Source organism: Mytilus californianus, unplaced genomic scaffold, assembly GCF_021869535.1.
Source record: "Mytilus californianus isolate M0D057914Y unplaced genomic scaffold, xbMytCali1.0.p SCAF_12, whole genome shotgun sequence".
Classification (NCBI taxonomy): domain Eukaryota; kingdom Metazoa; phylum Mollusca; class Bivalvia; order Mytilida; family Mytilidae; genus Mytilus; species Mytilus californianus.
The window spans coordinates 45,808,555-45,834,715 of record NW_026262604.1 but is presented as its reverse complement, the minus strand read 5'-3'; the positions used below and the strand labels follow the sequence as shown (position 1 = coordinate 45,834,715).

The following is a 26,161-nucleotide window of genomic DNA, read 5'->3' as shown; positions in this document are numbered from 1 at the left end:
AGTTTAAGTAGTAAACAAAAAATTTATAAGCTTACCATAAACTGCATCATGTTTTGCACCAGTCATGTAATGAAGACCTGCTGCACTACCTACAATAAAATAAAAATTGAATATTTATTATAATTGCCACTTACAGCTTGTTTACAAATTAATTATACATGAAGATACCTATTTTCTACAAAAATAAATGAATCTACAGTATTGTACAATTGTCAAACAATGAAGTTTGGTTTTATAAATCCAACATATGCCCAAAACAAGAAACATAGAAAGCATGCAAGAGAATTGGCATATTGTCATGATATCTTCAACTGAACCAAATTTTAAATCAATACTATGATTTGTTGTTCTGGCTGTGAGCTATTAGAGTATAAACTACAGGTAGTGATGTCAAATCAAACAGTTTTGCCTGAACAGTAGGATAAAATTTGATTTAACAGGTTAACTGGTATCTATATATATATATATATACATAGATACCAGTTAACCTGTTAATCTGTCAAATTTAAATTAAAAAATGGACAATTGTACATTATTGTGATATGATAAGTTTATCCTTTGGCATTATAAGGCTCTTTGAGCGTTCCCAGTGAAGTTTTTAATTTTTACTTTAGGTAATCGATTTTTTTGTAAAAGTTAACAGACAACTGAGTCAGATGAGGCCAAGTTATGATAAATGAAATAATGTAGTAAATGGTAAAATTTAATCTGCTTAAAACTGTTAAAAATACATATATATATTTAGGTTTACAAGGTTAACAATAGCAATCAATATATTGGACAATAGATCTGTCAAATCAATTACCCCAGACAATATTAATACTTTTAATTCACATTTATATAAAATCTATTAAAATTGCCAAAACATCTGCTAATCAGTTAGTATTTTTTGTATTTCATATTGGGTCCTTCTGACAGTTAACCAGTTAAAAGTTGACAACATTAGTATAAACAAAGTAGTTCTAAATAGTTTGGAAAGTAATACAAATTGTTTATTTCTGGATCTTTATTCTGTCTTAATTTAACACAAAATGATACATTTTTTACAGAAAATATATTTATTGAAATATCAACCTTTATAGAAAAAAATTATTAATGTCATTTCCAGGACATGAAAGGTGCAGAAGTTTGATACATGACTAATAGCAGTTTCACTTGTTTAATTTTACATGAAATACGTAGTAAATAAAGTGCCAATGAGACAACTCTCCATCCAGGTCACAATTCATAAAAGTAAACCACTATAGGTCAAAGTACAGTCTTCAACACGGAGCCTTAGCTCACACCGAACAGCAAGCTATAAAGGGCCACAAAAATGACTAGTGTAAAACAATTCAAACCAGAAAACCAACGTTCTAATCTATATAAACTAGCATCTTCGCTAGCCAAGGGTTACGATCCACTTCCCTCCTCTCCACCCTTGGCAGATTAAGCCAACATTTGTGATAACAATATGGTGCCATCTATCGGTAGATTAAAGTCACGTCCATTCTGAACACATTATTCTTGACCAATGGTAGCACTCGAACTCTTCAATTTGGAGGAAAAACACGGTAGCGTCTAGATTCTACACACTTGGTAAAGCAGGAAACGAAAATATACGTTGACATTCATACACAGGAACTTCTATTAGTTGATTAAAAACATTCAAATTGTCACTAAATATAGTCGTATGTTTAGGGATGTAAAGACTTGTTGCACAATAAGCATGTGGCAATTGTTTACATACACTTTCTACATTTACACATGATCATGTTATAGGCGCTTTTTGATTGGATGCAGGGAGTTTCGACTGCAACCAATGAAAATCATGACCTTGTGTCTCCGAAATTCTATCTCAATCCGCCAAGGGTGGAGAGGAGGGAAGTGGATCGTAACCCTTGGCTAGCGAAGATGATAAACTAGAGGCTCTAAAGAGTCTGTGTCGCTCACCTTGGTCTATGTGCATATTAAGCAAAGGACACAGATGGATTCATGACAAAATTGAGTTTTGGTGATGGTGATGTGTTTGTAGATCTTACTCAACTGAACATTCTTGCTGCTTACAATTATCTCTATCTATAATGAACTTGGCCCAGAAGTTACAGTGGAAAATATTTTGTAAAAATTTATAAAAATTGACTATAAAGGGCAATAACTCCTTAAGGGGTCAATTGACCATTTTGGTCATGTTGTCTTATTTGTAGGTCAACTTTGCTGTACATTATTGCTGTTTACAGTTTATCTCTATCTATAATAATACTGAAGATAACCAAAAGCTGCAAAATTTTCTTAAAATTACCAATTCAGGGGCAGCAACCCAACAACGGGTTGCCAGATTGGGCTGAAAATTTCAGAGCAGATAGATTTTGACCTAATGAACAATTTTACCCCTTTGTCAGATTTGCTCTAAATGCTTTGGTTTCAGAGATACGAGCCAAAAACTGCATGTTACCTTATGTACTATTTTTCGCCATGTCAGACCATCTTGGTTCACGGGTGGGGTCATCGGACACATTTCTAAAACCATATACCCTAATGATGATTGTGGACAAGTTTGGTTAAATTTGTCTAAGTAGTTTCAGAGGAGAAGATTTTTGTAAAAGATTACAAAAATTTACGAAAAAATGTTAAAAATTGACTATAAAGGTCAAAAACTCCTTAAGGGGTCAACAGACCATTTTGGTCACGTTGACTTATTTGTAGATCTTATTTTGATGAACATTATTGCTGTCTACAGTTCATCTCTATCTATAATAAAATTCAAGATAATAACCAAAAACGGCAAAATTTCCTTAAAATTACCAATTCAGGGGCAGCAACCCCACTGGGGTAAATGTGATCTCCGTAACTGCAGTTACGTATATCCAAAGATGGTGGACGACTTTCTAGTCAATATTTCTTTTATAGATTGTGAAATAACTATGTTCTATTCTTCGGTATTTTGTGTCTTATAAGACTAATTTCCTAAATTTGAAACTGAAATACTATGGGATTTTTCATAGTTTAACCGCTAAAAGGAGAAATCGGTCGTCCAAAAAACGTGATATGGGTAACTGAAAAAAATAAATTGCCGTTGATATAGGTAACTGGAAATATAGATATCTGTAACTGATTTCATTTCTATACATTTGTCCTTCTCGTTTGAGATGAAATTAGTGTCTCAGATTATTGAAATCATTATAAATCAGTATCGGAATTGTTCTTGAAAGTCTGGAGTCGATTCACAAAAAAACTTACGACTAAAATTACCCAAGTGAACCCAACAACAGGTTGTCCGATTCATCTGAAAAATTCAGGGCAGATAGATCTTGACCTGATAAACAATTTAACCTATGTCAGATTTGCTCTAAATGCTCTGGTTTTAGAGATATAAAAGCCAAAATCTACATTTTACCCCTATGTTCTATTTTTAGCCATGGCAGCCATCTTGGTTGGTTGGCCGGGTCACCGGACATATTTTCAAAACTAGATACCCCATTGATGATTGTGGCCATGTTTAGTTAAATTTGGCCCAGTAGTTTCAGAGAAGAAGATTTTTGTAAAAGTTAACGTCGACAGATGATGAACGCCAAGTGATGAGAAAAGCTCACATGGCTCTTTGGGCCAGGTGAGCTAAAAACGAGAAACACTTATGAACCATATGAACAAATGACAACTACTGAACATCAGATTCCTCACTTAGGACAGGTGCAAACAATTGCAGTCGGTTTAAACGTTTTAATAGGTACCAACCTTCACCCTTATCTGAAACAATAGTGTACCATCACAACATAGAAAGACACACTATAAAATATCAATTGAAATGGCTTAACTCAATCAAAAGACATATTAACACAAGTGAACATACACTGAACGAATTTATTTAATCCATGATATAATGTAAATACAAAATCAATAAAATAAGGGGTGAATAATTAAAGTAACAGTATTATACCGCTGTTTATTTTGTTTTATCATGTGTATTTTCATATCATTTTATGCAGTTGTATTGAAAATTTTCATTTTACTTGACTTTCATACTAATATATGCCCTTTATGTTGCATATTTGTTAATGCTTTTCCTATGACGAGGGCCTCAGGGAAGATCAGTTAAATAGAACTGTGTTACCCTCTAAAAATAAAGTTGTTGTTGTTAGTTCTGAGCCTGATTATGAAAGGTTTTGCCACCTACAGCAGTGGTAATTAATCTATTCCAGGGGTAGATAAAGTATTTGAACAATTCAAAGATTATAAACAGTTAATTTATTAAAATAAACACATACCTTACATAGAATATTTATTCTTCCTCTGCTGATAATTTTTCCTGGTCTTATTTCTTTCATTGAAGACTTTGTATTTTATAAGATCTCTTCTAATAACAGGGTCTGTTTCATTGGCCATTACTTTTGGATATTTTTTCATAAATACTTCAATGGCCTTAAAACCTGAAATACAATATTATTTTAATGAATTTTTTAAAAGTTTTTAATGTTCAACACAATAAACTGTTAACACAGAGATATGTCACACTTTTTTGTAATTTTGATAATGCAAATGTTGAAATTAAAAAAGCAATAGTTATGCAAATATTCAAAGTGAATGAACCATGACTGATGGTACATGGCTAAACAATCTCCATGGAAATGAGATGTGCCAATGCTAATATATATAATACAACTGCATACCAAATATCATTGACTTATCATAAGTCATAAGTCGTTTCCTTTAAACAAACCTACACACAAACATAATTTATTTAACTTGTAAACTATGTAAAAGTTTCAAAGTCAATGATCCATGATGAGGGGGTTGCGACTATATAATCTCCATGGAAACAAGACTGGGAAATGTGATGTGCTAATCCTTATACAACTGCAAACCAATTAACATGGGCCTACCACTAATCATTCAGGTTCCCCTAGCCTTGAACTGACCTGATCACAAACTATAATACATGTAAACTAAGCAAAAGTTTCAAAGTAAATAGACCATGACTGAGGGGGCGGTACCAAATAATATCCATGGAAACGAGATATTCCAATGCTTATACAACTGCATACCAAATATCATTGACCTACCACTTATGTATAGTGATTCTCCATAAACTTTTGTAAGGTTGACAAAAATAACTATCCATAAACACTGATCCAGCTAGGTGGTTTTCAGAGGGGTGGTGCCCTGTGCCCTTTTTAAAGTTTCCAGGGTGCCTTTTGCCTTTTTCATAGTGCCCTGACTTTTTGAAATCAATTGTATTTTATTTTGTTCATTTTGTTACATCGAGATGACTGTGAGGGCATTCCGATGTATTGCTATCGCCTAGATTTGCACACGTAACTTTCGTTTTGGGTTTGTAACCAATCTATAAACATGATAAATATGTGGATATTAACTAGTGCAAACTAACATTTCTTATCGTTAGTTATAAATACATCTCTTCAATGAATACTGATAAAAATATGTTTGTTTAGAACATAAATTAATAATATGAAAATGTTTTGTCGTTAGATATATATATATAAAAAATAAGTAAAAAATCATTGATAATATCTACGCAAACGTACCAAAAAATTGTGTTAAAGCATGCGGAAGAATATCTCAAAAACGTTATGCGACAATCCTGGCAAGGACCGGTAACTCTGTAATTGTTTTTGCGGGAAAATATGAATGCCTGCTCAGATCAAATCTTTTAGAAAAATCGAATTTTTACAGACGAGTGTCCACCATGCACTTGCACTGCACTATTATTAGAATAGTAGAATAGAATGATATACAAATGGATGAAAATTATATATACATGTAACTGTTATATTAATATAATATATAACAACAAACCAGTGTATACTGATTTGTATCACTACAATATAATAGTTATTACGGTGAGGTTGAATTTCCTGTCATTTATTTATCATCCACGAACGAAATTGTCTCAAAAAAATATATATTTCTGTACATTAACCTCAGTTTCAGGTATAGAGATGTGATTTTTTTCTGTGATAAGTGCTTTTGACCATCCACAAGAACTTGCGGTCATTTGATGTTCAGTACTTCAGTACTTTGATTATGATCTGCTATTTCGAAATTAAACTGCCTTGTCAACACTGCATGCTCATTGTAATATAAATAGGTAAAAATATGTTTAACTGTTGTTAACAGCTGATCAGTACACAAGTTAATTAATGATGATTTGAACTCATTAAATAAGTATCTATATAACATTATGAGTTTGTGTTTCTTGTCTTATTCCAATCACAATGCCCAAGTGTGAAAGACGTTTACAAGAGGAAATTAAAAAATCTAAAGAGACGAAGTCAGAAGTTTGGTCGACATTTTTAGTACTATGTGGGTCTTCTGTGTCAATTTTGACAGTTCCAATTTTAAATTGAGTATTTGATATTTGTAGAAAAACTTTGAGATTTTTTAACCTTTTAGATTTTACAAATGAAACTTTCTAACAATAGTCCTGGGCTATGATGATAATTGAAAAAAAACATCTTAAATTTTTAAAAACCTTTTTGATGTTTCAAATCATTCTTTCTAAATTCTAAAAACAAGAAAAAAATATTTTTTCAGAATTTGGAATGGAAGTAGTAACTAGACTCTCAAGAGCCTGTGTCGCTCACCTGTATTTACTGATGCTTTGGAAATCATGTAAAATAAGGTTAAACTCATAATTAATAGTATTAGATATTAGATATTATAATGATATCTAAAGCATTTTTTTTACCGAAATGACCTCTTATTTATTGATTAGTTTCTGATACAGTTAATCATAAGAATACCGCTAACTTAGATAATTATTTGTTACAAGTATTCAAACGATTTGTAAATTTTACGATTGATTAGATTTGATCGGACCTTTGATGTACTCACTAATAAGGTTACAAAATTATCATGAGTGTTTACAACTCTTATATAGTTTGACACTTATTAATATGGGGTAATTACCTGATAAGAGTACCTTACACTCTTATCCTAATTGACACTTATTAATAAGGGTATACACACCTGACAGTCATTTTATAAAATACATTTATGCACAATGCCCTTTGGCATTTATCTTGTTAAAACTAACATATACCGTTATTGACCTGTCAACAGGGAAAAACAGATTGTTTACAAAATCCTTTAACCATGTTAACTTCGAAACTACCAAATGTATGCATAAATTTTCGCAGAATTTATTTTCACGATTTTCGTTTATCCGCGAAAATAAACACCCCACGAAAATAACCCGCTATACGGTATCAGACAAATTATGGCATCGTCAATATTTTGTAGCCATGGTCTACCGAACTGCCATATGGAATCAAAACATACTGCATAAAAGCTAAACTGTGACAAGCAATACTTTGAAAACTTGTGTAACAAGGTGCTTGACAAGTTTTACAGCTTAATCAGACACATTTTGTTTAACTAGATACTCTTAGAATGATGATTGTGGTCAAGCTTGGCATAATTTGTCTCAGAGGAGAAGATTTTTGAAAAAGATTTAAAAAATTTACAAAAAAATTGTTAAAATCTCACTATAAAAGGCAAAAACTCCTTAAGGAGTCAATTGACCATTTTGGTAATGTTAAATTATTTGTAGATCTTACTTTGCTGTACATTATTGCTGTTAACAGTTTATCTCTATCTATAATAATATTGAAGATAATAACCAAAAACTGCAAAAATTTTTAAATTACAAATTCAGGGGCACAACACAACAACGCATTGTCTGATTTGTCTAAAAATTTCAGGGCAGATATAGATCTTGACCTGATGAACAATTTTACCCCTTTGTCAGTTTTGCTCTAAATGCTTAAGTTTCAGAGATTTTAAGCCAAATCTACAATTTACCCCTATGTTCTATTTTTAGCCATGGCTGACACATTTTTTTTTAACTAGATACCACAATGATGATTGTGGCCAAGTTTGTTTAACTTTGGCCCAGAGGAGAAGATTTTTGTAAAAGTTAACGACGGACAACGGACGCCAAGTGATGAGAAAAGCTCACTTGGCCTTTTTGGCTAGGTGAGCTAAAAACTTATGCAGTGTCAAAAAATACTTTTTTCATACTGAAACCTTTTAAAAACTTGCCCTTATACTATAACATACCAGGTAGTGATCCTTTGGACTTTTCTTTAGACACGTCTTCGACATAATCCTTGAAGTATGTTCTTACAACCTTTTCATCCTCCTTATTCCAATTAACATATCTCCTTCCTACAATGAAAATTACTATGGTCACTTAGTACTCTTTCAATAAAGGTACAAATTTAATAACAAACCCAGAAGTTTCAGTGAAGATTTTTGAAAAAGTTTACGACGACAGACATCGACAACTAACGACAGACGCCAAGTGTGATGACATTAGATCACATAGGCACTTTTGAACCCGGTGAACTAAAAATGATACCCTGTTGCTGTAGTGCCCAATTTGAAATTGACTTCAAGATGATAGTTACTTTCATTCAATGCTTTAAAATTGGTAATTCAGGGCTCGACAATAACGCTTGTCCGATACCAGAGGGAAAAAGGGTCGGACAAGTAAAAACTATATCAAGCTTGTCCGACGGGACAAGTAAAATTATTCTGCATAAAATAAATTTAATCCAACTTTGATGAAAACAAGACATGTTTACTTGCAATCGATAATTTAAAACTGGTTCTTTGTCAGGTACTTTTTAACAGGTAAAATGCATACTATTCTCGGAAACCAGTCTTACTGATCCGAATCAGCGATGCGCTTTGTAGATAAGGTAACTTTACAAGACAGTTCGTCACAAGCTCAGAAACGATTCGGCTCCAAGTTTAACATGTTTAATAGACAGTTTGGCCCCATAGGAGACATATTTAATAGACATGATTAATAGACAGTTTGGCAACGCAGGAGACATTTCGGGACCAAGACAAATCAGTACCTCATTTTCCTACCTTATTCTGTTGCTTTATAATAAATAACATACCGGTAATTTTTTTAACAAAAATATTTTTTAGATAAAAATGAAAAATTATTTACAATTAAATTCACAAAATCATATTTGATCATATGTACAAAAAAAAAACAATACTTGCAATACGGTGACCTATAGTTGTTAATTTCTGTGTCATTTGGTCTCTTGCAGAGAGTTGTCTCATTGGCAATCATACCTCATCTTTTTTTTATTTATTGCATTTGAATAAACTTTTTTCAACTTTAAAAAACCAGGATACAAATCCAATGAGTGTACATTGACAGCCCTATCAGATGGTGCCTCATGTGCAGAATCTGATGAGACTTTGGCATTGAGGAACTACAAGTAGAACCTAAGTTCTGTGACATGACTAGATTCAGTTAATTGTATTCAACTCATATTTTTGAATAGTATTTCAAAAGATATAAATCAAATTCTGTTCTATTGTTTTAATTCTTTTTGTTCCTTGAATCAACTTAAAATGCAAAAAAGGTTATTATTAAGATTTTTTTGGACAAGTTACAATTTCATTCGGACAAGTAAGTTTTGGTATGTACTTGCCCTACTGGACAAGTTGAAACAAAAGTTATTGTAGAGGCCTGTACTTGTTACCTGGCTACGTAATTAATACTTGAATAGTATAATCTTTTAAACATCTAATCACTTATCTCAGTGTTATCTATTTATGGTTAAGCACAACTTCATCAGTAATACTACATGACTGTCAGTCTCAAAGTACAATCTTTCTTACTATTGTAATAGCCTGATCTAAATAAGAAGTTCAGAGGAGCCTGTGTCTCTCACCTGAAATTTTTGTTTACAATTGATGGATGAAATAATGCAACCATTATACTTTTGCTTTAGTTTCAGAGATATAAGCCAAAAACTGCATTTTACCTCTATGTTCTATTTTTAGCCATGTCAGCTATGTTGGTTGGCAGGCGGGATCATTGGACACAATTTTTAACCTAGATAACTTATGATGATTGTGGCCAAGTTTGGTTAAATTTGTCTCTGTAGTTTCAGGAGAAGATTTTTGTAAAAGATTTCAAAAATTTACAAAAAATTGTAAAAAAATTACTTTAAAGGGCAACAACTCCTTATAGGGTCAATTGACAATTTTGGTCATGTTGACTTATTTGTAGATCTTACTTTGCTGAACATTGCTGTTATCAGTTTATCTCTATTTATAATAATATTGAAGATAATAACTAAACATGCAAAATTTCCGTAAAATTACCAATTCAGGGGTAGCAACCCAATGACGTCTTGTCTTGTTCGTCTAAAAATTTGTAGCAGATAGATCTTAACCTAATGAACATTTGTAAACCTTGTCAGGTTTGCTCTAAATGCTTTAGTTTCAGAGATATAAGCCAAAAACTGCATTTACCCCTTATGTTCTATTTTTAGCCATGGTGGCCATGTTGGTTGGTAAGCGGGGTCATCCAACACATTTATTAAAACTAAATCCCCCAATGATGATTGTGGCCAATGCAAGTTTGGTTAAATTTGGCCTTGTATTTTCAGAGGAGAAGATTTTTGTTAACGGACGACGCTGGACGACGGACACCAAGTGATGGTGAGCTAATGTCACTTTTTTCATAGTAAAATTCAGCTTATCAATATTCTGAGTGCCAAAAAAATCTTATCTTTTAAAGTTCAAATTATATCTTACTCAATATTGAAAATTGCATAAAATTAAGGAGATATGGTAACATTTTTTTAAAACTTACCTTTCTTTTTACTTCTGATTTGTTCTTCAATTTGGTCATCTGCAATTTAAAAAGAGAGGACATAACCAAGGAAAGATTCATTCTCATAAGTCAGCCAACCAAACAATAAATTTTCTAATTAGAATGAATTTGATATAATTCAAATGATTAGCTAATGTATAGAAATGCATACATTCATATATTTCAAATAAAATTGGTTGATAAAAATTTATAATAGTTAATATCCACATGATCGATAATACTTAATCTATTACCTTTACTTTTTCTTTTTAACCCTCTCTTGTGTGAACTGCTGCCTAATAAAGAAAAAAAAAGAAACATGAACTTTTAAAGAAAAATATGCTATAAATCCCTTAACCATGTTATTGCAATACTAATTGCAGTGCATGTCAAAATAAAGTTGATAACCACAATTATGTATTTATAGGATTAAAATGTCTATGTGGATATTTTAAATCACTATTTCCTGTAAAATCTACATTTGGTTACTGACATAATAAAATGCCTTTGAATACTATAGTGGTTTTGAATATTCAGACAAACAAATGTTGTCTCATTTTTACTGTAAAGGTATTCAAATGTAGTATCATGTCAGAGTCCTGATCATAAACATAGAAAAGGTAAGAAGATACCAAGACAAAGCATAAAATAAACCTTACTAAAAGTCAGGAAATACTCCTCAAATGCTTTTCTATGATAAACATTTCCAGCTTCACTAGTTGTAACCTTTGTGTTGTTCGTTAGAAGCGAAAATATGGTGACAAGTTGCATTCAGTGAATAATAAAAACTAAAGATAGAGATACTTTGGCTGCAGTAAATATTTCTTTTGAATGGGCCATATCAAGATTGTGTGAAAATCAGGAATTGTATTCTTTGATCTATTTTCGCATTATGACTAGGAATAGCAACATTATATTGCATACTTCATACTGTAAACCAACTTATTTTCGCGAGTGATTTATTTTCGTGACTTTCGTGAGAAGAACGATTATGCGAATATAAATCGTCGTGGAAAGTAAAACTTGGATGTTTCCTTATTAATCTTCCTCAAGTTTTGAGAATTGCGAAATTAAATCGGCGCGATATGGGATAGAAACAGCTAAACACAAAATTAAGTATCCGTGAAAAATAAGTTGTTTGACAGTATTTCTTTTAATTGATTTTTGTTGTTGTTGATAATTCACTTCTATATACTGACTAGTGTTAGTTTTGTCCTGTTGTAGACTAGACATAGTTTTGGTTTAAGTAAAAAATCATGAGTGCCTAGTGAATTGAATGGTCTTTTCTATTATTTTCTTTCAAACAGTTTTATTTTTATGTAGTAATCAATGTTCATTGAGAAATTCATTAGAGTTGATGTTAGTATTCTAAAAAGAATGAGACAAGGGTTTCCTATCTGGAATTCTTTTTAGGAGGGTTGGTTATCTCTCAGGTGTTATCAAACCAAGGTTTCTGAATTGTTTGATTGAGATATACAAATTATTTTATCACATCCATGGCAATAATACCAAATTTCCTTATTTACAATAGTTCCAAATTCTGGAACGATGTGTGGGAAATTATTAAAGAAATGCCGTTTGAGAAATTGCACAACTTTAATAAGGGTGCAATCTTTCTGTAAATTTTTTCAAATATCCTAGGATTAGTAAATTACCAAAGATGGTACCTTTTTCAACCTGCTCCCGTAACATTATTGTACTGGTTTTTGTTCATCATTGAAGGCTGTACTTTGACCTATATTTGATTACACCCACATCACTTAATCTTCGGTAGATTAAACTATTTCAATTGTAATCATACCACACATCCTTACAATTTTCATTTTGTGTTTAAGCAAGCCAAAATATATACCTTCACCATAATCTGTACTATAGTCACTTTCTGGACTAGAATCATTCTCTGAGTCACTTTCTGGACTAGAATCATTCTCTGAGTCACTTTCTATACTAGAATCATTCTCTGAAGAACTGTATACCACGACTGAAAAATAATTATCAGAAGTTATATTTTAACAATAGATAACCTTATATAAACATATGTTCATTGAATTTTTTTCTGAACAATTTTAAAAATACCAATTAGTTTAAATAAGATTTTGAAGGAAATATGTTAAGTAAATTTTCTCAATGGCTATTCTGCTTGACCTGAGAGAGTCTAGTGTCAAATACTTCCTCTCCTGCAAACACTAAACACTTATTCTTTTCAAGGTTAAATTGTCCCCTTGGGTGCAGGACATTTTAGTAACAAATTTGTAACTTCAGGGGTACTCTTTAGTTTAGCATTTTAGTGCTAATATTATAGTCCTTTTAGGCTCTGGATTAATCCATTTACCTGTATTTTCTATGGCCCATTTGAGCAAAAACTTATGCCTAGTTGAATAATACTACAAGGCCTATGATAAAACCATGAACAGTAATGTATGCTAGGTTAGTGTCTAATTTGTTTGTATTTAAAATTTTGTTAAAAATAGAAATAAATGTTGTTGAAACAAACAAAAGATAAAAATGCAATATGTGATGGTGTTTCTGTATACTATTATCAAATTACAATTCTCCAAAATGTCCTCCACAGGTCTCGTTTTAGCAAGGACATTATCAATTATAAATTCACAAGAAAATGTTCTTGTAAATAATAACAATAAAAACATCATTGAGATAAAAAAAAATATATAAAAAAATGGTATGGTATAACTTCCATACAATGATATTATTTCCCTACTCCAATAGCAAACGAGGAATACAGCAGGCTATAGGAGCTTTGAGTAAAATTGGTTTAAAATGTTGCTATATAAATAATTTCTTAGAGTACAAACTTCAATTCATTTTTTGATAGGTGTATACCTCTCTTGAACTTGCCAATATTTCAAATATGTATCCAGCCATAGATGAGAGAAGTTCATTTTTTAACAATTTTTTTTTTATTTCACATACTTATGCAATTAACTCAATAAATAATGAAAATAAAACATCATGTGTTTGCATATGTTTCTAATAACACATGCACAGTAATGTAAGATTGTTTAGAAATAATTTTATTTATATCATAAGTTACTTTTCTATTGGTTAATTGGTTTTACCACTGAATTTCTAACTTGACATTTTTTTTAAACCAAAAAATCTGAAAAAGAACCATCCCCTAATGAAAATGTTTAAAATAATTTAAAAACACAAACTTCAATTGGTATGATTTGAATTGTTAGTTACTAAATGTCTAGTAGCAAATATTTCATGCATATTCAAGATTATTGGTATGAGAACTTTAAAATAAAACAATGCAGACTAAAAAATCTGAAAGGTAAAACATATCATCGTAATAATAAATGGTATAATTTGATATTTTGAAGGTCTTTTACAGCCATTTCATACATTTAAGTGATAATTTAAAGCATATAATTGAGGTGGTTAATTATGCTTAACCCTGTAATTTTGTGGAACTCAAAGTTAAAGTAAGAAAATACATATTACATTTCTTTTGTCCTTTCTTTTCAGTACTTTTTGTCAATTCACTGCTACCTTCATCTACTAAAAGTGGAAAAAAACAGTAATCCTTTAATTTTATATACAAAAATAATTTATTAAAATTAATTAAATAAACTAAACACAAGTGAACCTGAACGCCTGGTAAATCTTCTGTCAGTAGATTTCATACAGTGGTATACAGGGTTGTTACAATAAAAACATAAAATGAAGAAGGTAAGGTAACAACAACACTTTAAGGACAGACAATTAAAAAGTCACAATGTTGCTATGGTGAGTAACGTTATAAATAACAATTGAAAGAGAAAGTGAAAGTAAGTAGATTATATGGAAGTAAACTATTAAAGGGGCTCTAGCTGTCAAATTCATGTTCACCAATTTAACTAAAATTCTCATATTTGATTTATAACAATGTAAACATTTGTCCAAACTATTGAAAGTTTTAAATTAACAGTTTACAGGTCATGAGCTCTATAATATGTAGCTTCGTTTCGTGTGTATTTTAGTCCAGACGCCATCATATTAAATATCGAGTTAACCTTTGATGACCATATAAGCGATTTAAACATAAATATAGATATAAATAGATTAAGCAACTTGTGCAATTAGATTTTTCTAGGTCTGTTTAATTTCATATTATAGATTAAAAATATATGTTTATTATTGTTTTTACCTGTATAAGAATGATTTTTTGTGGATCTAATCAGTCAATCAAATAATTAACTTTTGTTTCACTTTAAATGTTGACATTCTTTTCCCTTAAATAACTTTACACGGACAATTCATGCATTATCCATCTCTAGCTAAGGAGTTACATTGAAGTTCATATGAATACGGATGCATTGGGATTGAATTATTCACTTGCAAGTGAATAATTCATCATCAATGTTTCTTAGATTTTAAAATTTGACAAAATTGAACCATACTGGCTGCTTAAAGCCAATAATTATTTCACTATTTCACTTTCATTAATGATTGTACAAAAAAAATCATATTTTAGATTTTTTATATATCTCGTAGCTAGTGCCCCTTTAAGATAAATTAAAAATACAATTTTGTTGTTGTTAAAATGATAATATATGTGTACATGTACTATAAATTGAAAATATGTTACATGCAATTATCTAAATTAATGAATGCATACCATTACAATACAAATTATTATACCTTACATATGTACTAAACAATTCTTTTGGGTAAAACACTATCACGTGACATGGAATAATTCAGTAAATTTTCATTTAAATTGAAGGAAGCATGAATAATCCTAAAAATTAACACCCAGCGATGAATAACCCTACAAATTAACACCCATTGGGGAATAACCTTTTGAGCCTCTTAGTTTCTGCACACGTTCTTTCTCATAGAAAATGACTTCATCAACGTTTGTAAACAAAATGGCAAGCCAGCGGTTTGGGAACTCTACAGAGGACAATATACAAAGACTTCTTTGTGACAAAGACGCTAAAAACACAAAAAAAGCAACCAAAGCAGCTTTGACATGTCTGATGCAATTCATGTTATCGACAGAAAGAGATAACTTGGTATTTGATACACCAGAAAAACTGAACGAGTGTTTAATCAGATTTAACACAGACGCCAGGAAAAAAGATCATAAGCATATTACAAATTTTCAGCTCTGAAGGGATTAAGATTAGGACTAGCCAGGCATTTCCTTTAGGAAATGGATGTTGACATAATAAAAGACATATAAGATTCAAAAGGGCAAATGATATATTTAAAGCCGTTTCTTTGCAACTGAAACGGGAAGGATTTTGGAGCATTGACCACACCCCATCGTTGGGTCAACAAGACTTGCAAAAGTGATATGGAAGTGTTGCCATGGAAACTGATACCCGTGCAGGACTCCCTACACAAAGTATGGTTTGATATTATGTTTCACTTATGTCGGCAAGGACAAGAAAACCTATGAGAAATGAACAAAAGAACCTTTGCCATACAAACAGATGCCAGTGGAAGGGAGTATGTTTTCCAGGCCCATCATCAGCTTGATAAGAACCATCAAGAGAGTTCAGATAGCTGCATTACTGAAGGTCGCATGTATGAGTACCAAGTAAGGAATAACTCTAATCTAACCAACTATAGAGAAAAGTTCAGCAAATTTCAAACAAACAAAAAAAAGAGAGAAAAATTGCAACTTCTAAATTACACAAAAAAAATTTAAATTTGATTTGATTGTCAAATAGGCTATTGAGACTTACATGGCTTCAATTCGTTTGCTGTATTGTTTTTAAGTTGATGAAAAATCAGAGGAAATGTTCGTTTAACTTGCATGAAAAGACATTGATCACAATAAAAATGGTAAATACCAAATAAAAAAAAACGAACTGAAACTCTTTAATTATCACTTGATTCGTATGAGCATGCCCAAGTTTATAGAAGTGAATGTATTTATAACTATAAACATGAGAAACTGACAGATTTGTTTACCTATATTTTAATTTTTTTTTTAGATCACCCTCTGTGTCCTGTGGCAACTTTCAAAAGTACTTGTTCAAGCTAAATCCAAAAAGAGATGACTTATGGCAGTGTCCACTAAATTCTTAGAACCACTCCTGTGAAATATGGTACATGAACCAGGTTTTAGGAAAAAAACTTTGGCTAACTTAATGAAAGTTATCTCCAGACAAGCTGGTCTATCTCAAGAATTTACAAACCACTCAAATCATATAAAGTTCAATTTTGGACCCTTTAGAACTCAATGTGGACCAATTTGATAAAGGGGCCCAAATATCAAAAATCTACATACATGGTTAGATTCAGCATATCAAAGAACCCCATATATTCAATTTTTCAATTTTTTTGAAATCAAACAAAGTTTAGTTTTGGACCCAGATTTGGACCAACTTGAAAACTGGGCCCATAATAAAAAATCTAAGTACATGTTTAGATTCAGCATATCAAAGAACCCCAAGAATTCCATTTTTGTTAAAATCAAACTAAGTTTAATTTTGGACCCTTTGGACCTTAATGTAGACCAATTTGAAAAAGGGACCAAAAATTAAGAATCTAAATACACAAAAAACTCAATAACTCTAAAATAAAATTTTAGATCATCACCAAAAAATATACAGATCTTTAGATTAATATAACTAAGAAGTGTGTAAATTTTTAAGCAACAATCATAAATCGTTTTTGAGATACAGCGCGACATGTGTAAAAACACACATGTGGACACTGGACAGACAGACAGACAGACAGACAGACAGACGGACGGATGGCTGGACGCCGGACATTTGTATACCATATTACGTCCCGTCAAAATTTTGACGGGCCTATAAAAAATTCTTTTATTTATCTGTGTAAAATACAGAGGTCCTTTCTTGGCAATTTTTTCATACTGCAATTAATGGTTTGTGAATTTAATTGCATTAATATAAAATTTTCATGTTTTGTTACTTTTATTATACTAAGGCATGAGTTCAATTTGAAGAAATGCAATTTAATGAATATTTACCTTCACTTTTTGCACACTTGTTGTCATTCAGTGATGATGGTCCTGCGACATCCTCTAATAATACAAAGTAAATATAGAATAACAGAATGAATTGATTTATATAGAATTGCCCAAACACTAATTAGTGAAATAACCCATTGCCAGTTAGTAATAGATTAAACAGGTCAAGAGCACATGGTAAGCCCTTATATTATGCATATATTGAAATTGTTGCAAAAATAAAATGAGGTCTTTAGAAGGCATATAATCAGAGGCAAATAAAACTGCTCTGTAGAAAAATATGCACGAGGATACCCTTAGGCATATATATGTACTGTCAATTATGACTGTAAAAGGTCCAATAACTCTGGAATGACAAACGATACATTTCAAAATCAAGAGATCATTCACCTATCCAAATAATTCCCGAAAACAGTATTAAGGTACCTGGGGTGTCTTAAAGTTTGGGAATATATGTTTCTTAAATTCCTGTAAAAGACTTCTGGGTCAATCTTCTTTCAAATTTCAATATAAAAACTAGAGGTCATAGATCTTGTTTTTTCTTTTAAATTACATTGAAATTAACCAAATCACTGTTATGTTATATGGGTTATATAGTAGAAACTCAATTTTGAGGAAAGGTTTAAAGATAGAATTGGTTAAAATTCAATGAGAGCATTCAGCTCGGCTCTCCATAAATACATACTTCCAAAATATCAAATAAAAGTAGAATGAATAACTGGGTGGACAGGTATAGTTGTCCTTATTGCACTCATACCACATTTCCTTATTTTAATAGAGATTGCAGGGTCTTTCGCTTGTACTGTGTCCATGTGGTAGAATGTGTCCCTGTGCTTGTTGTGTATGTCCTTAAATTTAACAGCTATGGGTTTTTTGCTTGTGAGAAGCAGGGATGGGGTTGATTATTTTAAAATGTAATCGATTATATTACAATTACTTTGCTAATAAAATGTAATCGATTATATTACAATTACTTTGCTAATAAAATGTAATCGATTACATTACAAATTACACCTTATTTCAAATGTAATAGATTACATTAGATTACTTTTCTTTAAATATGTTAAAGTAATCATGATTTCTTTGGATAACTTTTGATTACATTCAATATTGCAATATCAAAGAATTTCTTATAACTTTTTATCCTCACGAAAAAAGCTAATTTAGGTGATTTTTTTTAAGCCTTAATTTATTCATCTTATTTAAAAGAATTTAGACAAGTTCAGTGTAACATGTGAAAAGTAGACAAGTGTCCTTTCTCTATGTAAAAGATATAACTTTGTTTTATTCTACAAATTTTAATCAACTGCCCAATTAACAAAAAACCTGAACAAGTAATGAAAAATCAATTAAGTATAGTTTCATTGTCTGAGGGGACATAATTGACACATCCATAAATGTTTTTACAGGTGTTAATCACTACTTTTTACAAACAATAGGTGAGCTTGGGTAGTAAAATTTTATTGTCTTAATCACAATATCAACAAGAGTTCTCAAGAGCCTGAATCACTCAGCTGTATTTCAGAAGAGAAGATTTTTAAATGTTAGTAAACTTGATGAACAAATTGTGTAAAATTGTCTTTAAAGGGCAATAACTCCTTAAGGGGTCAATTGACAATTATGGTCATATTAAATTTTTTGTAGATCTTACTTTGCTGAACATTATTGCTGCTTACAGTTTATATATATCTATAATAATATTCAAAATAATAACAAAAAACTGCAAAATTTTGTTAAAACTACCAATTCGGTGGCAGCAACCCAACAATGGGTTGTTCGATTCGTCTGAAAAATTCAGAGCTGATATATCTCGACCAATTGAACAATTTTACTCCTGTCAGATTTGCTCTAAAAGCTTTAGTTTTTGAGATTTAAGCCAATAAAATGCTCCGCTGAGGCGCAGCTTGATACGACCACAGAGGTCGAACCCTGAACAGTTGGGGCAAGTATGGACACAACATTCAAGCTTGATACAGCACTGAATTTGGATTGTAATTAAATATTTGACACAGCATAGGTTTCTCACTAAGAATGAAAGTGGTCTAAGAACTTAAAAATTTTTAATTTACATATTCAAACCATATCATTATTATTTGTTTTTATATATAAATCAGAAATAACCAATTTAAAATGGAAAATTTTAAAGAAAAAGAAGGAAAAAAATATCCCCCCCAATTTTTTGAACCCCCTTATGATTCATCACCCCCAAACTCAATCCCAGCTTTCCCTTTGTGGTATGGTACCTTGCAGTACAATTTCAGAGAGATCCATACACTTGAAAACAAGTTATTGTCTGGAAACTAGAAAAATGCTTGTTTTTTGGCCCCTTTTTGGCCCCAAATTCCTAAACGTTTCAGGCAATTACCCCCAAACTCAAACCAAGCTTTCCCTTTGTGATATGGAACCTTGCAGTACAATTTCATAAAGATCCATACACTTACACACAAGTTATTGTCCTGACACTAGAAAAATGCTTGTTTTTTTGCCCTTTTATGGCCCCTAATTACTAAAATTTTGAGGGAATTACCCCCAAAATCAAATCCCAGCCTTCCCTTTGTGGTATGGTACCTTGCAGTACAATTTCAGAGAGATCCATACATTTGAACACAAGTTATTGTCTGGAAACTAGACAAATGCTTATTTTTGGCCCCTTTTTGGCCCCTTATTCCTAAACCTTTTGGGCAATTACCCCCAAACTCAATTCCAGCTTTCCCTTTGTGATATGGAACCTGGTAGTACAATTTCATTAAGATCCATACACTTACACACAATCTGTCATGAAACTAGAAAAATGCTTGTTTTTTGCCCCTGTTTGGCCCCTAATTCCTAAAATTTGGACGCAATTACCCCCAAAATCAATCCCAGCATTCCCTTTGTGATATGGAACCTTGTGATACAATGTCAGAGAGATCCATACACTTACACACAAGTTATTGTCATGAAACTAGAAAAATGCTTGTTTTTTGCCCCTTTTTGGCCTCTAATTCCTAAAATTTGGAGGCAATTGCCCCCAAAATCAATCCCAGCATTCCCTTTGTGATATGGAACCTTGTGGTACAATGTCAGAGAGATCCATACACTTACACACAAGTTATGTCTGGAAGTTACAAAAATGCTTATTTTTGGCCCCTTTTTTGCCCCTAATTCCTTAACTGTGGGTACCATAACCCTCAAAAGCAATCCCCACTTTCCTTTTGTGGTATTGAACCTTATGGTAAAATTTATTGAGATCCATTCACTTAAACTAAAGTTAGAGTGCGAAAACTAATGTGTCTTCGGCAACAACGACGTCGCCGACGACGACACCAACGTCATACCAATATACGACCACAAAAAATTTTTTGCAGTCGTATAAAAACTGCATTTGACCCCTATGTTCTATTTTTAGCCATGGACGCCATGTTTGTCGATGGATCAAAACTTCGGATACAATTTATAAACTAGATACCCTAAGGAACATTTAGTTAAAGTTTGAAGGTATTTGGTCCAGTAGTTTCAGAGGAGAAGATTTTTGAAATAGTTTACGACGACAGACGACGACAGACATCGACAACAGACAACAGATGACGACGGACGCCAAGTGATGGCATAAGCTCACATGCTGCCCTTCGGTGAGCTAATAAAGTTAAAAGTGGTTTATTGTCATTATTTATATAATTGTTTAAAAATATTAATACTTGATGTAATTAGAAAGCACATACCAAAAAATATTTATGGACATTTTTGTTGTTCCTTGCATGATTGACAACTTGAACTCATTGTTAGAGTCAATTAACTTTGAAACATTCAAAGGATTTATATAAGTTCAAGCTTCAAGTGATGGTTAGCTTGCCTTGGCTAACAAATTTAAAGTCGACAGTAAAATTGATAAATCACTGCATCTCGCATCTAATTATCAATTCTATTGAAAAAGCTTTTGAAAAAGCTTATCTACCATGCCTTTCCAAATCCAAAAGGCTTTGCAGTAGCCCTAAACACATGAAACAGTTTCAAAACCACTTTTGAAAACGTCTACTAAAAGATTATCTACTAATTACTGTAGAGTCATAAATTTTTACCATGTTTTTTATTATTGCAAAAATTGTGGTGAGAAAGGACTTGCAAAACTCCCATCTAAAATTTTGATAACATTATTTCTATGCAGCTTTTCCATAAATCTCAATAATCAAACTCGCATTTGTTTCGATTGTTCAATGATCACAATAATTTCTAAATCTGTTTAATCTAAAATTTTATAGATGACAGAGTGAATACTTGACCCATTTAAAATTTTTATTCATATTTTGCATGAGTAATTGAGTAAGCAATGTAAAAAAAAATGATAATAAATAAAAGGGGCTTTACCACCCTCTTCCAAAAAGTAGAAGTTTAGATTGCTAGCATGCTTTTAATGAAAAAAGGAGGAAATAACACTAATGCCACTATATCAGAAAATAATACCTTGACTGTTGGGTTCCTCTTCTGCTGTTATATTACCTGAATCTGAAACAGAAACAATGCGATTGTTATTTAAACAAAACCTATAAAACACTTATCATAATAAGATAACTGTTGACACAGAGATATGTCTCACCAGTAATATCAGCATAAAATTCTGAAAAAGACAATCGAATGAAACTTAACAGTGACAAATGAACCATTTAAATGAGGAAGAGTCAGATGAAACCTGTACACTATTGAATCAATATAGTTGACCTCCTAAATATGACATCTGACATACAGACTTGACCATGAAAACTTCCCCTTTATGACTGATACATAAATGTCTCAGGTGAGGTCTGATGAACCTTGTCTGACAGACATGTACAGATATGTACACCTTGCAAAGGTCCTGTATACAAAATATAGTTATCCTATTACTCATAATAATGAGTATTTCAAATGATAAAAAATTTATACATTTTTTGTATGCAGTCATTAAACTATGAAAATGAGGTCAAGGACAATGGACATTTGACAGACAGAAACTTTATAACATATGGTATCTGCACAAAAAGATATGAAAACCTAAGGTCTACTAATTTCTGAAATATAAATTGTATACAAATAGTTTACTCTGCTGTCAATGCCGACAGATAATAATCCTTATAGCTCCCATTCTAAGGCTTTTTCAGAAATGGTATTTTAAACTTTTTTGGAGTAAAATGTAACTATCTTGTTTGATAGAATAGACAATTTAGATCAGAACAGCTATAAATCTGATGTTTGGACCATGTAAAATCAATATGTTTACACGATTTAGCTTAGAACATAAATGAAACTCACCTAAATCAAATTGGTGAAAGAACTTCCCCACTTTACTTATTTCTTGTATTGCCAATGGACATTGATAAACGTGTTTGTTAACTTCTTCAGAATGTCCCATATGTCTGTAGAAGGCTTCTCTTGTAGCATCTGTTACCTCCAAATTGGCAAATAATGTTGACATGTAATGCCTCATCTGAGTAGCATTAATCCTTTTTGATAATTCTGCCTTCTTACAAATTTTGTTTACACTTTTCCAGCCGCATACATGAAAGTTTGAATCTTTAATATTAGGAAATACGTATATATTAGTTTGTTTAACACCTGCTGCTTGTCTAATTTGCTGATCTGTTAGTTTTGTCATGGCCTTCCATGTGTCTTCAGGGATGAGAATTGGGAGAAGGTGACTAACACATTTACCAGATTGATATGTCAATTTATATTTCTGAAAAAGTTCTAATTCCTCTGGGTTTTTCACCTTTTTCATTTGGCTTTCATCTACCCATGCATCATCCTTTGCATCCATCCATTCTTTTAAAGTGAGTCTGCTTGGTTCCCCTCCTCTTTTTGCATGGAATAATGTTAGTCTACTAACTATAAGATCTCTGAGAAAGGTATATTCATTTGGTTCTAAAAACTTATAAGGGTCATCCAACTCTTTTATTTGTGTTAAGATAAACTGCCTAAGCTTATTAATGTCATCCTCTACTGGTAGCTGTCTAGGTCGTCTCAAGTTTTCTTGCCTATTTTTTTTGCAATTATACTCAGCATCACTAAATATTTCTCCTTTATAGTAGTCTAATAATGTATTGAAATCGTCAACTTTACTCATTTCATCTTTCTTGTTTTCTAAAATATATTTTCCTTTTAAGTGGGTAAGGACATTTTGTATAAGATGACCAACATTCTTTTTCAGTCCTGACTTCATCCCTCCGTCATCTTTTGCTGCCATTGAATTAATTCCATCCATAAAAACAGGAAAGTTCTCCATTTTAAAAATATCTAATGCAGATGTTACAGTTATATCTGATTTTTCAGCCTCCTCTTTAACATAGAAATATAAATTGGCAATTGTTCTCATCTGCTTCGTAATACTTTTCCTATTTTGCTGGGATTTGTCTTTTCTGGATACCATCTTCCTATAATAATGAAATCCAAAATCTTTTATATATGGATCACTTCTACAGAATCTTCCACTCTGGTCATCCCAAAAGGAACTCAAAATATCTTCCTTATATTCTTCTGAGTATTTGACATCCTTAACAGTTTCTATGGGTATAGCAACAGGAACCCTAGTGCATCCTTCTGCTGCAAAACATTTTATTTTGTGATTCTTCATATGTTCTTTTACAAAAAAACCATTGCAAGAAGAGCACATTGCTCTTTTCTCTATCTCACCATCTCTGTCTTTTCTTGCTTTTCGTTCTTTAATCAATTTTTTTTCGTTAAAATCATCCTCTTTCATTTTTAATAAATTATAATTATGGTAGCCTTTTCTCTTTAACACATCAAATGCCTGGTTCCTATCCCTTGGTGGGAGTTGCATTGCCATGATAACATCCTCTTCTCCTTTATGTTTTGTTTTTAGATGTCTGGTCAGATGAGTTTGAAATTTTCCACAAAACAAACAAGGTCTTTTAGGTTTGCCATTAGCTGTAAAAATGGAATTATTACTATATATATATTTATATATACATGTATATGATACTTGCTAACTGGCAACTATGAAAACTCTTTTGATAAATTGTAGCTATTTTATGCTGCTATTATGCAGTTAACATTTTGTTTGTTTATGTACCTTACATTATACATATGACTTAAACATACATTTCTTAAATTCTAACATATTCAAGTTCTTCGAATCCTTGACTCTTGCATTTTTTGGTTTGAGCAATCCTGAAAAAAGCAAATCTAGAAAATTGTTTCAGAAGCACCAAAGGAGTACGTTTCATAAGGGTTTTATTTGGCCCCAAATGATAAGACCATTGTATCGAGAAAATAAATATTTCAATCTGATGAAGAGTGAAGTTTTCTTATAAAGCGATAAAAATTTACAACAACAAAAGGCAATGCAAAAGTAGAGCTTTTGGTGTAATTTGACAAAATCCACTAGAACTCAAACATAATTAGGTCCATCAAATATTAGAGTGCAGGCACTGACAAACTAAATATAAGTTTGAAAGTCAAATATGGAAAGTGTTATCACAAACATTATGTAAAAAAAATTATTGTTGTAAACAAATGTTCATGCATGTTTCCAATCCGAAAAATCAATGGAAATTTTGACCTTTTTTAATTGAACTGACATGGAAAAATAAATTCTGTGAGATGATGAAAACAAGTGAAACTGCGAGCTTCTGCTCACTGATGATACTCCCACCCAAATGTTTCAGTAAACAGGAACCTGTTGAGTGATTAATTAGTCAGGAGCCTGTAATTCAGTGGTTGTCGCTTGTTATTTTGTAACATACATGCAGTGTAACCTGCCTAATCCAACATCTGAGTATTCCAACATCCTGCTTTAACCCACATTTTTTCATGGTCCAAAATTATGCCTATCCTTGCAGAAAAACATGAGTTTTCCAACACCCTGCTTAATTTGATAATTTTTTTTGTTGTCCCCTATGGTGTCAGATAACACAGGTTACAATGACTTTCTTTTTTGGTCATTTTTTGAACTTAGTTTTCTCGTTTGAATTGTTTTACATTTGTCATTTCAGGCCTTTTATAGCTGACTTTACGTATGGGTTTTGCTCATTGCTGAAGGCCATACAGTGACCTTTTGTTCATAAAATTTACCTCTACATAAAAACAATTCAGTTTCTTCGTTAGCTCCATCATCAATTACTGTTTCATTATACCTATCACCAGTCTAATTAAAAGAAAAAAATATAGCTTATCATTTTTATCATTACCAATACTGTTATTGAAGAATTAATGCAACTATGACTAAGAGATCTAGTGATAACAGATATCCAAAAATGATAAATGACAAAATAAAAATTTAAATTGCATATGACCTGTATTTCATGTTTCATAGCAATGTGTTAAAATTAAAAAGATACTGTAAAACACTATTTTTGCATTTGTTTTCAACTCATTGTTGAAGATTGCTCTTTTTTATTAATACAGCTGTTTCACAAGCCATGTCTCTTTTTAGGAGATAAATAATACTCAGATATTTTGTTTTATTTATGTACTAATTCCCAGATTTGATCTCTATGTTTCATCTCAAAGGACATAACTTGGAAATATTACCAGTCTTAAAACTCATGGTAGCGGTGACTATTTAATACTGAGGAAGGCCCAAAGTAAAGGTAGTGCTAAGAACA

At 31.7% G+C, this 26,161-nt stretch overlaps 1 protein-coding gene across 1 annotated transcript in view; it reads right to left on the bottom strand.

The window, feature by feature from the left end:
* Positions 1-35: 35 nt before the first annotated feature.
* The window catches only part of LOC127721096 (uncharacterized), a 50,331-nt gene continuing 24,205 nt past the window's right edge, over positions 36-26,161 (bottom strand). Inside the window, exons 9-19 of the mRNA XM_052227776.1 lie at positions 25,629-25,701; positions 22,851-24,482; positions 22,026-22,067; positions 17,586-17,639; positions 14,096-14,152; positions 12,483-12,611; positions 10,885-10,926; positions 10,631-10,669; positions 8,059-8,166; positions 4,245-4,406; positions 36-89 (exon numbers count right to left, since the gene is read on the bottom strand). Coding sequence (XP_052083736.1) covers positions 4,246-4,406; positions 8,059-8,166; positions 10,631-10,669; positions 10,885-10,926; positions 12,483-12,611; positions 14,096-14,152; positions 17,586-17,639; positions 22,026-22,067; positions 22,851-24,482; positions 25,629-25,701 — 2,337 coding nt within the window. The 3' untranslated portion in view covers positions 36-89; position 4,245. The remainder of the gene's footprint in view (positions 90-4,244; positions 4,407-8,058; positions 8,167-10,630; positions 10,670-10,884; positions 10,927-12,482; positions 12,612-14,095; positions 14,153-17,585; positions 17,640-22,025; positions 22,068-22,850; positions 24,483-25,628; positions 25,702-26,161) is intronic.